Source organism: Solea solea, chromosome 17 (assembly GCF_958295425.1).
Source record: "Solea solea chromosome 17, fSolSol10.1, whole genome shotgun sequence".
Lineage (NCBI taxonomy): Eukaryota > Metazoa > Chordata > Actinopteri > Pleuronectiformes > Soleidae > Solea > Solea solea.
In genome coordinates, this window is record NC_081150.1 from 2,178,922 (window position 1) to 2,192,429 (window position 13,508).

General features: G+C 40.1%; 1 protein-coding gene across 1 annotated transcript in view; it reads right to left on the minus strand.

The window, feature by feature from the left end:
* Nucleotides 1-257: 257 nt before the first annotated feature.
* The window catches only part of ube2j1 (ubiquitin-conjugating enzyme E2, J1), a 50,305-nt gene continuing 37,054 nt past the window's right edge, over nucleotides 258-13,508 (minus strand). The window contains exons 6-8 of the mRNA XM_058613830.1: nucleotides 9,164-9,293; nucleotides 8,650-8,778; nucleotides 258-2,863 (exon numbers count right to left, since the gene is read on the minus strand). Of these exons, the coding sequence (XP_058469813.1) occupies nucleotides 2,570-2,863; nucleotides 8,650-8,778; nucleotides 9,164-9,293 (553 nt within the window). The 3' untranslated portion in view covers nucleotides 258-2,569. The remainder of the gene's footprint in view (nucleotides 2,864-8,649; nucleotides 8,779-9,163; nucleotides 9,294-13,508) is intronic.

Sequence of the window (13,508 nt, forward strand, 5' to 3'; positions counted from 1 at the left end):
AAAAATCTCCATGACCCGTCTCTGGGCCCCGACCCTGTTGCTCCTGCTAACTTTTCACACACAAAAAATCAATTCTGTGAATTTAAAACACTAGAGTGCTTTTATTTTGAAATGGGTACAGAACGTGTTGCGTTTGTGACATATTTGGAAGATATAGACATATTGAGACAATTTCACGGTCGACTAAACTGTCAATGGAGCACAGCACAGCTCTCTGAGGAAAATAAGATGAGTGCTTATTTTTCTTTGGGGGGGGGGGGGGGGGGGGGTTCACTCACAGGCAGTGTGGCTGCTCTAATCTGATAACACGGGTGCCTCAGTGAAAAGATAATCTGACACACATCCAGGGTGGCCCAGGTCTGACAGTACTGTATGTTACCCACAGCTGCTTTCTTCTGATCAGTACAATCCCGGTGACATTTAAAGGCAGAGTGACACTGACCGTGTGTCGTCAGGTCAGCACACAGATCAGCAGACCTCATCATCCTTTCATTCACTGTCCGACAAAAGGACGGGGAAGCTTTTGTCGCTCTGTCCTTGAAACGCACAGCGCCGTGAAACCACCTACGACGTGACCTCTTTACAAGGTGAGACACAGCACGGGAGGATTAGTATATATATCATAACAAGCTAGGACCAAATGAACCGAAATAGCAAGAGCTGCAGCTCGACTTCACTGTTAAAAGCGTGACTTAAACCCTAAAACACCTTTTTTCCAGGTGAAAACCAGTGGATATGGAGATCTAGTCATTTTCTTTATTGATCCTGGTCCAAATCCTGAAAGTGTTTCAATTATATATACAGTATATGTGTGTATCTAATGTCTCTCATGCCAAACACCAGCTATCGCATTCAAATCCTCACTAACCATCTTCTTCTGGCCAACGTGTCATAATAAAAACCAGCTCCTGCTCAGTCAAAGTCAAGGAAAGAAAATCTGTCGACATCAAACAACCTTTCAGCCGCTAACTTTACGGGAAAGAACGCTATCACACTCAAAACATCTATGAATGACGGCTAAAGGCACACGTGGCCACATGTCGCCTCTACGTTGCACAGCTGACCATCACCTCTCCTTCTCTAAAGGCCCTGGTATACTTCTGTGCACAGCAGGCACACATGGACCCAATGCTTGAACCACGTGTCCAAGGAAGCTGCATCATTGTTCTCTTCTTCTTTGGTAGGAATGCATCCAGACTTGTACCGTGGGATACTACAGGACCCTGACACGTGAGTATACCAGGGTAATGCGCAGTATTACCACAGGTTTAACCCCGTCACTCACGGCTCCCTGTCCACTTCTTGTTTTTTTTTTTAATCCAGGCATTGGGCGGATTTATGTTGGATTTATGTTCCGTTTACATCGGAACTCGGAAGTTGTAACCGGGAGTGACGTCACCCTGCAGTTCACCACATTCCTTGCTCACGCAAACAGCGTAGCAACACGTCTACGGTTAAAACTGAAACAGAACTATGTGTACGACTGATTTACTGTGAAACAAATACGACAGAAGTGATTCTAAAGGGACAAATAAGCTGCGGAAAATTCAGACTTCTGACTACACATGGAACGCACCATTTATGCTTTAAGTGAACTACAGTCCCTGTGTCAGGTGTCAGTATACAAGCATGAGCAGGGAGTGGATTTAATGAATTAAATGTTGCTGCCTCTGCTACACTAGGTGGCGCTATGCCTCCTTTCAGCTTCTTAGTTTTAGGCATCTTCTGGTTCGCCTATGACGTCACAGACAAAAACAGTTATAGCTGACTTTAAGTCTTTAAGCTGAGACAGCATAAATTCAGTCTCCTTGTCAGTCCAAAAATAAACGCTCGGGATGTTTTTCTCGCGGTCGTCTTCTGGTGTGGACCGTCGTTTATTTCCGGGTCAGAACCTGGAGTCGGGCACTGTGTAGTGCCCTCCACCAGCATTCCGTACATGTAGTAGTAATTTGACGTGGTGCGTTAGCGCGACTAAAAATGTTTTAGTACAGTTTTCAGTCAGGCTAACATTTAAAAGTCCGGTTTAAGTCGTAATTCAAATTTTCCGTTCCGTGTGTGTACCTAAAAGAAAGTAAGCGCATATAAAGAAGATACCATTTAAGAACATGATCAAATACCCCCCCCCCACCCCCCGTACTTCCTTGTTGTTGGCATATTATATTACAGTTTTAATTAAATACAGGGAATAAGTGGCAGCCTCAGGAAAGACAATTACACAGACGGGGACATCGCTGAGCTGATGACTAACAACAAAGCCTCCCGTTCTTAAAAAAAAAAATGCACGACACTCTGGAGAGTAAAATTCACATTGATTAAAAGACACCCTCGAGGTGTTGGTGGGGAGTGGAATGCCCCCCCCCCCCCTGCAGGAATGAAAGGTCCTGGTTTAACAGTGTCAGCCACTGCCTCAGCTCTGCTTCCACTTCAGCTGGTCAGAGTTCAGTTGGGATGAGGGTCAGGAGAGGCTGATCAGGGAGTGAGGAGGAGGAGGAGGAGGAGGGGGAGGAGGAGGTGGCCTAGTGTGTGCGTGTGTGTAAGAGCGAGTGTGTGTGTGTGTGTGTGTGTGTGGTCACAGGTCATAGTCAAACTTGTACTCTTGAGCCAGGTAGATCCTGCGGAAGATGAGAGCAGCTAATGCCAAGGTGAGCACGACGATGAGGACGGCTGAGCCCGCGTGGCTTCCCTCCTGAGGCTGACGAGGGGCAGCGGCGAAGGTCGGCCTGCTGGCTGCATCTCTGATCTCTCTCTGTCCCTGATGGTTGTGCTGCTGGTTGCGTCGCTGTCGTGGACTGAGAGGGCGTCCGGTGCCGGGGGCAGCGTTGGGCTGTGATTCTTCTATTCGAGCGGATGGAGACACTTCCGGCTGTGGAGGAGGAGGAGGAGGAGGAGGAGGAGGAGGGAAGGATGGTGGTGGTGGAATAGAGAGTTATTATTAGTGAGACAAAACCAGGCTGTGGAGGTGAAATGAAGCGACTAATCAGCTGCACTTGAGTGGATCCAGCTACACTGTGGAACAATTACTACTGATTTTTCCCCCACAATATTCTGTTTATTCAATTCTAAAATGAAAAAAGGTTAAAAAAAACAAAACAACATTGTTGTTAATGAAATAGTGAACACATAAAAGTTGTCTTTTAACTTGAAGGTTATGGGTTTGATTCCCGGCTCTGTTCGCCGACATGCTGATGTGTCCTTGGGCAAGACACTGAACCCCAAGTGTCTGCAGTGTGTGAATGTGTGAGTGAATAAAATGTGAATGGCAGACGATTTACCATTTAAATACATAATATAAAACAAAAACAAGACAAAGACATATAATTATATAACAGAAAATACTGTATATCTAATTATGTAATGAAATAAAAATGAACATGGTGTGTATACACAGAAAATGGTGTAAAATGTTGTTTTTTTTCTTTTGAATTATCATTTTAATGTTGTTTGCTAATATAATTTGTTTTCATTTAATCAATTCTGTGTACCACACCTCGTTAAAGCTGCTGTTTTATTTTAAGTGCTCTATAAATAAAGCTGGATTGGAGTTAATAGCAACTGATTAATAGGGAATTAACTAATTAACTAACTGATAATTTGTTGCAGCGCTAATTTCAATGTCACAGACAGGCATATAAATGTTTAACGAGAAAGCTCCCATTATGTTCGAAATGTCATCATTTATATCTTTAAATCATTATTTAACACAGTACAGCTTTTGTTAATCACAGGTGATGCATCTGTGTTTTATGGCAGATTCAATTCATATCTTTAACTTCTTCTTTTTGCATTAGATTATAGTAGTTTTGACACAGGGAATTTTGAACTGAAGCTAGAATAATAATGGAAAAAAGTACAAACGCAATATTTTCCCACCTCATAGTCTCCGCTAGACTCGGTCCGATTGGGGACTCGGTTGAATTGGGGGTTGCAACATTCAGCCGGTCTGAGTTTGCTTTCCCACTTTTGTACTTTAGTGAAACGAACTGAACCTTTTGAATAATGTGTTCCCCTCCTCGCCTGAGGCGGCGCTGCATCAAGAAGTACCATAGAACAAGAAAACTCGCTCAACTGTTGGTTAATGCAGGACATCTTCTGTTTCCTCCACATAAAAGCAAAACATGGAGCTGCATCAAATCCTATCGTTTTATGTGAATATACAACACATACGCGGCAACCATGACATTTCTACCAGCTATCGTTCTACACGTGCATATGTTTTGGTTGCGTTTACCCACAATGCCCTCCGTTGTAGTCCGCTTCCTGCATTTCGTTCACTTGAAGCGAAATGAGACCAAAGTTTTTAGGCTTCTTCAGTTACACATTCACACCTCCTCAAACAAACGAACTAGGATTGGATTAAGAAGGACTGGAGTGCATGCAGCCTTTGTTGTGTTCTAATAAAGATCCTTAGTTCCATTTACAATCACAAGATGATTACAGGATACAGTAGATTTATTTATCTGCCACTTCCTCTGACATTATCACTGGCTCTATGTCAGGATTGTTCTTTTTTTTATTTCTCTTTGTGGCCCATATTTGAAATCCCTCCATCAGTCGTTCCTGGGAGGAGGACAGACTGACAGAGAGAAAGGAAATTTCTCACTGTTTCTTTTTTGCCTTAGTGCCACAGATCAATCATGTTTCCAAGCTTGGGATTTGCCCTGTTCTTTTTAAGCTTTTTAACATTAAAACACAATGGCTCATCTCCAGCGGCTGTGGTGAAGCAGCCGTGCTACAAAGACTTTTTTTGGGTTAAAGGATCTTAAATGTGAAATCCTCTAGTTGTCCTTATAGATATTTTAGGGTTTTGAACTTGGCAACAATAAACAGGAGGTTTGAGAGCATCATTGTGGACTAGAGGAAACTTTATTTTTATTTAATGGTGGAGCAAAATGGCACAAGTGATTAAATGAGATATTAATCAACAGATTATTAAGTAACAGAAATCCCCATTAGCTGTAGCCCCACTGTGCTCTCTCACACAAATACAAGTTCAGTGTGAGCCATGCAGGCTGTTTTCCCTTTTATCGTCTTTCTTCAAAAATAATGATGCATAATTTATTAACTTTCTGGAAGAGCACAATGACACAGGGCTCCATTGTCACCATAAATAACTTCCTATTAGAAGTTACAATGCTCATGTTCATTTTAAGTAACCAGTGCTGACAGACTGAGTCAGTGAGGACGACGACCATCCAGTGAAACATGTTCATTGCCCCTGCTTTTACATTAAAAAAGCATTAATTTCACCCGAATATAGTGGGTGGAGTGAGGCTTAGAATCTATACAGACTCTCCTTCATATCCTTTAAAATGGTATGGTAGTGCAGTTAAAATTTTATTCTAAAAGGTTATTTGATAAACATTTGACCTGAAAGTCATCCAAATTGGTGCCAAAACATGTTTCAAAAGGGCATTAAAAGAAGCCACTGTTAAAAAAGTTAATTCCCTTCCCATATAATGGTTCACAGTCATTACTCATCCCCACCTCCCTGTATCCCAGAGCAGTGTGAGATACCACAGACTGGCCTGACTCATTCCAAAAAAGGCTTTTCCCTTTGACGTCAGTGACAGATGGCGAGTCTTATTTTTGATGTGGCCCCACTCCGTTTATCCAAAGTGAAAAACACTAATCTAAGTTCACCCTCTGCTCCGGCTCCTTCACACAGCTGCTATGCTTCTGTGGGCAGCAGCTCGAGTCAAAATCAATCCTCTCCTTTCCAATACCATCTGAGGTGGAGCTGGAGAAACACCAGGCTTCAAGCTCCCAAATCATATTCACAGTGATTCTAAGAGAGAGAGCGCTGATGTGTCACTGGGTGCTTGATTTCACGCACACTCACCCAGTGCATATTAAACACAGAATCATTTGTTACCACACACATTCTCAATGAGTTTGGAGCTCAGTGAGATGTAAGAAACAGATAAATTGTTTGACCAAAATCAACAGAAACTATTAATGTAAAAGAAACTGACTTTAAATAAACAACACCACATTAATCCTTTGGATTTTTTTGTTTAAGAAGGAAAACACTGAGAGCTAAAGACAGGTTGTTTTTTTAACTATGCTGCATCAGATTAGGGAACTATGCTATGTTCTATTAACATCGGAAGTGGGAGTGAAGTCACCTCCAAGTTGAGAAGTCTGAAAAAGCCGTGACATTGTTTTCTATGCGACACAAACCCACTGGATCCTCTCGTCAGCCACCAAACAGAGGAATATCTGCACCTCGTCGACCGACTATGTCTCGCTGTAATGCTCTTGTTGTTTTTTAAAAAAATGTCAGGTTTGATTCATGTGTCGGACCTCGCACTCATGACTCGTGATGACACTCTCTGACCAATCAGTGGCAGCAGTCTGTTGACGTCACATTAGTATCGGCTCAGCTCGCTTGGAACCTCGCCAGAGCAGGTACCCAAAAAAGGGGCAATAGGTACCAGGTAGTATCCCAAATGGAAAAACTACCCATCGCCGACTGTTTTGGCATCCTGGGGCACAACATCTATCCACCATCTTCACTGGTCTGACATATTGCCTGATTTATGTGTTGTCCAGTATATATAAGTCTATAGAGGTAAACAATGTCATTACTTGCCAGCGGCTGCTACCTTGGTTGTGTGACATCAGCGTCAGGAGCTCTATATCAGTCGATAACAACATGGTGTTTTGCGTACAAAGATAAAAATTAAACTGTCAGTAATATATATATATATACATATACATATATACATATATATACATATACATATATACATATATACATATATACACATACATATACATATACATATACACATATACATACATATGTATACATGTATACTGATATTTTATCACTCACTGTGATCAAAATCACTTACAATAAGTTAATGATGGTGAATTATTATTAACATGACAATTGTGAATGGAGAAAAACATTAATATTTCAAAATCCTGTGTAGCTCACCAGCATACAGTCCTTAAGTATGTGTTTTATTTGCCACAATTGGGACATATTAGGATCTTATTAAAGTGTATTATTTTTCACAAAAAAATATGCTTCATATCGACAACATTTCTGACCTGCGTAGCTGCAGACAGAAAGCAACACCCGTTAAAGTTCAAGAATGTAAAAAAAAAATATTTTTCAGTCATTTAAATAATAAAATCAATCATAATTATTTTAGTCCAGATAATTGTATAATATTTATATCACTTCATGCCTAGTTCCAGTTAAAGGAACGCTCCACTGAACACTCGGAAATTCCAACTTTGGACTACAACAGGAACTTATCATGAGTGAAGACAAACAGAGACAAACTTTTCTTCTGCCTGTTTCCCTGACCTTTAAACTGATTGCTTTTCTATTCTCAGGTAATAGCACTGAAGAAGCTACAAACAACAACAACAAAAAAAGGCCAAACTGAATTTTGTTGACATTATCTTGGACATTGGCGACTTGGTGTTTTATGCACGTTGTTTGTTTGTTTTTAGCCTGGAACAAAACTTCTAAGCACTGTGTTTTACATTGTACAGACAGATATCCTGTAGACACTTGCAGTATGGCACATGACATACACGATATACTATCACATTATCACATTCATTTGTAATCTGTCACCATATTACACGACTACTATAATACCCCATTAGCTAACCCTATTATATGACTGGTCTTTTGGCAGACAATGGCATACCTTCAGATGATATTAATTAGTATTTTATCATTAGTATTACATTACACTGCAACTGTAATACCACATTAGATATCCCTTTAATATTTATGATTGTTTTAAGACATTGATGGCAAAGTTTAATGGATTTTTACTTGGTTGTGTGCATTAATGTGCAGGTATACAACATAGTTAACCCTTAGTGCTCACACGGCACGGATACATATTTTTTCATCTTCTCGTGTGTTGTTGAGACAAAGTTATGATTCATTTTATGTCGCATTTTTAGTAGTGATATATAGTAGCAATAATTGTGCAGAAGTCACAAAATAGATTTATTACTGGTCATAAAAACGAGCCGAGTGAACTTTGAACTGTGACATATTTCCAAATTTCACTGATTCAGTCCGATTTTTAACATTTTGAGTAGTTTTTCCTCAGGTGTGTTTATGGAGTTGGTGAAAGTGAAGAAAAGGATATAAGGCACTCTATACTGCACATTCTTCAAGCCTCTGTATATACTTCACTTTTCAACATATGAATGGAAAAAAAGCAGCTGAAATGCTCTGTGTTCTCAGGGTTAATATCAGACCTAACTTATATGATATGATGACACTATTACAAATGTAAGATTGGATTTTTTTAGACTGATTCCTTACATTTTATAGCGTACTTTGAGTTGTTACCATGGTAACAAGGGGGCATGTCCACTTTAGCACAATAGAGTGCTGTATAATATGTACAGTAGCTGTATGACAGCAGGCGGAATGACTGAGATGCTTACTCCTGAAGAGTTAACACAATATAACCAAGCGTTACGTAAACAAATAATTACCAATCTTAAAAAAGTATTTTTCAACTTGATTTCAACAGAATCATTAAATGGCTGGTTGAATGATATCAGTATATTATATCACAGGAGTTGTCTGCTCTGTCGGTGCTGGATCAAGTATATACAGTTTATGTGATTAACTGTGTAACAACACTATTTAACACCAACCTGTTCAGCCTGAGGCCAGTCAACAGCTTCCTGTCCGGCAGACGTGGAGGCGTTTTCCTCTGTGAGTGTGGGAGGCTTGCTTTCAGCACCTCCACTCTCACTAGCCTGTCTGGATGAAGTGGACTCTGCCTGCAGTGAGCACAGTCATCATAACCATCACATTAAACTAGATTTATTCATTGAAAAACATCGGCGCATGATGTCTCTTTTGATCAAGGTCTACCGATGTTAACTGCTTGTTACAAACGCCATCGACTCTCAGATGACAACTGGTAATCAAACAAGATGTGGCCACAGTGAGAGGCAATCAAAGAAAGCAAATACAACATGAAACAGAGTTTAACAAACATTGAAACACGGAATTAATTAACAGTCATGTCATAATATATTTCAGGAATATTGAGATTCACTCATTACTGTTAAGTTATCACTACCCTGTTATTATGAGACATCTCACAGGATTAGTGCTGCAATGTGGATCTGTGAAACCTCATGTAATTACCACTGCTTGTACCTTAAAATTAATTTGCTGAGCCAGTTCTTTGGCCTTGTAGTCCTCTGCACTGGGTTGGCTGTTGGGGGTCAGGTCCTGGAGGGCAGTGCGCATGGAGCAGCCACACGCCTCACAGCAGAAGTCCTGGGACCTGCAGGAGAACAGGCAGTACATGGTCATCCCTCTACATCTCTCCAGTTTCATTCCTTTTAATGGTGTACAACTACATTTGTAGTGTAGCTGGTCAATTTAGAATTGTTTTTTTAGCTGTTTTCAGATACAAAGCCAAGGCTAGGTGTATTTTTGTACAGCAGGGAATGTCCACAACATCCAAATGATGTTGGGTCTCACATGGGCTCCCTACATTACCTGGAACATTTGAGTTGGGAGCTGGCAGATGAATGTTCGGAGTGATTTTGGTGAATATTAGCATTCTCACATCACAGCCCCTCAGGACTTCATGTCTGGATGTCAGTGCACACATAGAAGCAGCTTCTGAGTGAATATTAGCTGCTCGGCTGCTCCATTTATACCATTTAAAATTTTGATGTGTGGGCAATAATTTGCAGGTGTGGATCCAGATTAACAGCTCATTACTTACATGTGTAAAATGCTTTAAAATCCTGCAAAGAAGAAATAACCTCAACTGGTAGGTGGTGGGTTCGATTCCCGGCTCCACTAGTATACATGCCAATGTATCCCTGGGCAAGACACTTAACCCCACGTTGCTCCTGACGGCTGTGCCGGCAGCGTGTGAGTGGGTATGAAATTGAGAATGGTGAAACTGTAGCGTAAAGCAGCTTTGAGTGGTCATCGAGACTAGAAAAGGGCTCAATTAAAATTGAACAAAGGTAAGCCCCGAGAGTGACTATAGGCCCAGAAATTAGGATTTTACTTCAATGAGTTATCCCTATTGTAGGCTTTGTAGTAAAAATGTAACATGGAATATAAGTCAACATCCACAGTGGACTATATTTGTCATTCAAAAGCCACGCATTGTCTTAGAGATTGCTAACATCATGCGGAAGTGAACATAATGCATTCTACATTTATCACATGACACGTGTGACATAAAAGAGTGAAACAAAATGGAAAAGAGTTTTTCTAATTTTAAAAAACTTTTCCAGGAATTTCATGACTGTGGGAACCCTGAAATACAGACCACTTACAATTTACCATTACCCTTAATTAAGTGATCATTGTGCACCAAAAGTCCCTGCAGGAGTATCAATGAACAACCATGCTCACACACATATAATTACGGTGATGGAGTGGATGGGGCAGTCACACTCAATGGCGTGTTTGATACACAGCCAGTGTGTGAAACAGTGAGGAACTGACAGTGAGAGAGTGTGCTGTGGTCTACAGGAACAAAGAAAAACAAACCTGACAAAGAGCACTAATTACATAATTGCACAAAGTTATCCATCTGTGCAGAGGGAGATTCAGTGATTTATCTGCCAACAGGAAAAAAAACTCAACCAACAGTAATGTGGCACCTCCATTATGAAGTTATAACAACTGTAAGAGTGAACTGCCAATACTTTAAAAAGATCCGTGCATCAGTGTATCTTGACAAATGTGGCATTATTAGCATGCCTTGTCCTTCCAAAGTAATAACGCTAAAATGAGCCTCAACAAAGGCACAAATGTGGAATAACATATAAAATGCAGAACATTAAGGGGGTTTCTGTGGAGTTTCCTTATAAAAGCAAATTGTCCCTTGCAGCAGCTAATGGACTGATGTTAGTGCTGATGATTCCTGCTCTGAGGAACGCCACATCACGGCTGTACAGTTCCTCAGGCTATGAGTGCCATGGATAGATTTGGGCACATTATGGTATTAAATGATCCAAATCAACATCTTCTTCTGGTGCAAAATGGAAATTGGATTCTATTTGGATGAAGTGTAGATGTAGCTGGGGAGGACGCTGAGCAAAATAAGCATCAAGGACTTAGCAATGCATGGTAAATGTTAGGGATGGGCACGAGTATTTGATTATTTGCTTGATTATAAAAGTGCTTAAGGAGAAATTTAGGAGATTTGTTAAATGCATATTGAAGCTGCTCCTTCAAGCCTGTATTACTTTAACTTGCACTCATGTGCTAGAGTTGAGAACAATCAAATAGCATTTTAGCTAGAAATGTCCATCCCTAGTAAATGTATAATAGGAGATGTAGTCATTATGCTATTGTAACCTGGTTTTCATTAAAAGGTATTTCCAATTGCCAAAAAGGTAAAAAGGTAGGATGCTCTGTGTGGGTTTTCAGCCACTGCTGCTGAGTTTTTTCACTGAAATACCCAGTGGTTGCCAACAAATTTAAAATGTGAGTCATCGTATAGTAAGAAGGCACAACTTGATGAAAAAAATAAGGGGTGTCATTTGTTTTCGGTAACTTTTGAAACAGTAACTATTTTCTTCCACAAAGTTGAGTAAAGTGGTTTCTTCATGAGTCCATAAACGCCTCCCATTCTCACCACTTTTTCTTTACAGTGCAGTGAAATGCGGAGGCTGGAGTGACCTTTCAGTTGTGATTTCAGTGTCATTCATTATTCACTAGGTACATTTCCATTGCACTTATACGCATTTACCTTTTATCTATGCCTTTTATCGATATTTTTCATGCAATATTTCAATTTGAAGTTTCCATTCACTCTTTTATGCCCATATGAAAAAAGCACATAAAAACAGGCTGATGGAAACCCACCATGTGACATCTTAAAAAGGCAGTCAGTGTCTAAAAGTGGACACCATGCAGACAGACTCATAACGCATTGATCATTCCGAAATGTCTGTGTGCTGAAAATGCGAGAAATCTAAGATTCGTGTGACAGACAGGTGTAGCTCAAACTGTGAGCCTTTGTATGATTGTCTGAGTCAAAATTACGATGATACAAAAATGTGTTGTTAGAGGAGGCAGTAGGATGCAGACAGACAGAGAGAGGCTGTAATAGAAGGCTTTTTGCCCAGCCTTTGAGAATGCCATTCAGGACCATTGTGAATTGGATAATGATGGAGTTGCCTAATCTGCTCATTATTATGATTACTATGATCATTTCGACCATGTTTCGAGCATGGTGATGGTCCCAATGGGGAAAAAAAAGGGAAAATGTTGTACATTTGTGAAAGTTTACCACAACCATTTACATATGTGCAAATGTGCAAACTACTGACATACACTTGTGTGCAAAAGTCTTTGGGCTCCACCAGCCTTGTTGATTTTATGTCTTTTTGTGATTTTGTGATCATTGGCATTTGGAATGGAATGATGTGATTGAAAGTTGGTCTTACATATTAGCAAACTGTCAATGAATTTAACTCAAAACGACATGTGTGCAATGCTCAAGCATATCGAGAATAAACCTGGTGTTACGGATGTTATTTCCTGACATGAAACAGTAGGACAAACACAAATTTTTGCAGCGCACCATTCAAGAAAATGTTTGTGCTATTTTTGTGTGCATTCACTGACTTCCTTTCAAGCTTTTTCTTTCTTTAAAAGGTCTTTGTATATAAAACCTTTAGTGTCGTAGCGATGATAAGTTTTTCCTCTATCGTGAAGCAACTGAGTCTGGCTGGTCACCATACATGGACATTAGTTGGAGAATCTCAATGCTGATTGGTTTTCACGTCATACCATCTTGAAAGTTTCAACTCGGGCAAATGGAGCAAATACACGAAGGATGCAAAAACATGCGGCACCATTCGCAGCGCCCAGGCCGGCCAACACAAATTACGCGTCTACTAGCTTCCGTGCATTGAATTTAAACTCACTCACCCCATCATTAAGGTCACACAAGGAAATAATTGTACTCTATGATCATAATAGCATTGTTAAATCAACATGTATGGTAATGTACATATTACTTTGTGAGTTACTGTTTAGCCTTGCACGTGTTACAGTTATCATCAACTGTAATAAGCTGTGGAATTATAAGCAGCTGACAATCTGGGAATTTGGGAAATTTGTTATTTAAGAATATTTAAAACCTAACCAAGATTTTTCAAATGTTCTAGACTCGGAATTTTTCATGTTTACAGTCAGGAGGTGCCAAACTGTTCTGACTTTGGGATAAGACTGACCTTGAGCGTCTCCAGCCGCCATTACATGACTTATGTTGACATAGACTGTTATCTTTTCTTCCCATGCTATAAACTCAAACTGTGTTTTTTTACTCCAGAGTTTTCAGTCTTTGTATACAGATCTTTGTTGTTAAGATTTCATTCCCTCCGGAATTGGATTCTACACAGAACATACCTTCTTGTATTTTACTTAATTTGACCACAAAGTATTTGTTGTGTTGTTAAATATTAATGCACGCTGTGATAAGTGAACCCCCAGTAGTTCACAACATGGAGGTCAT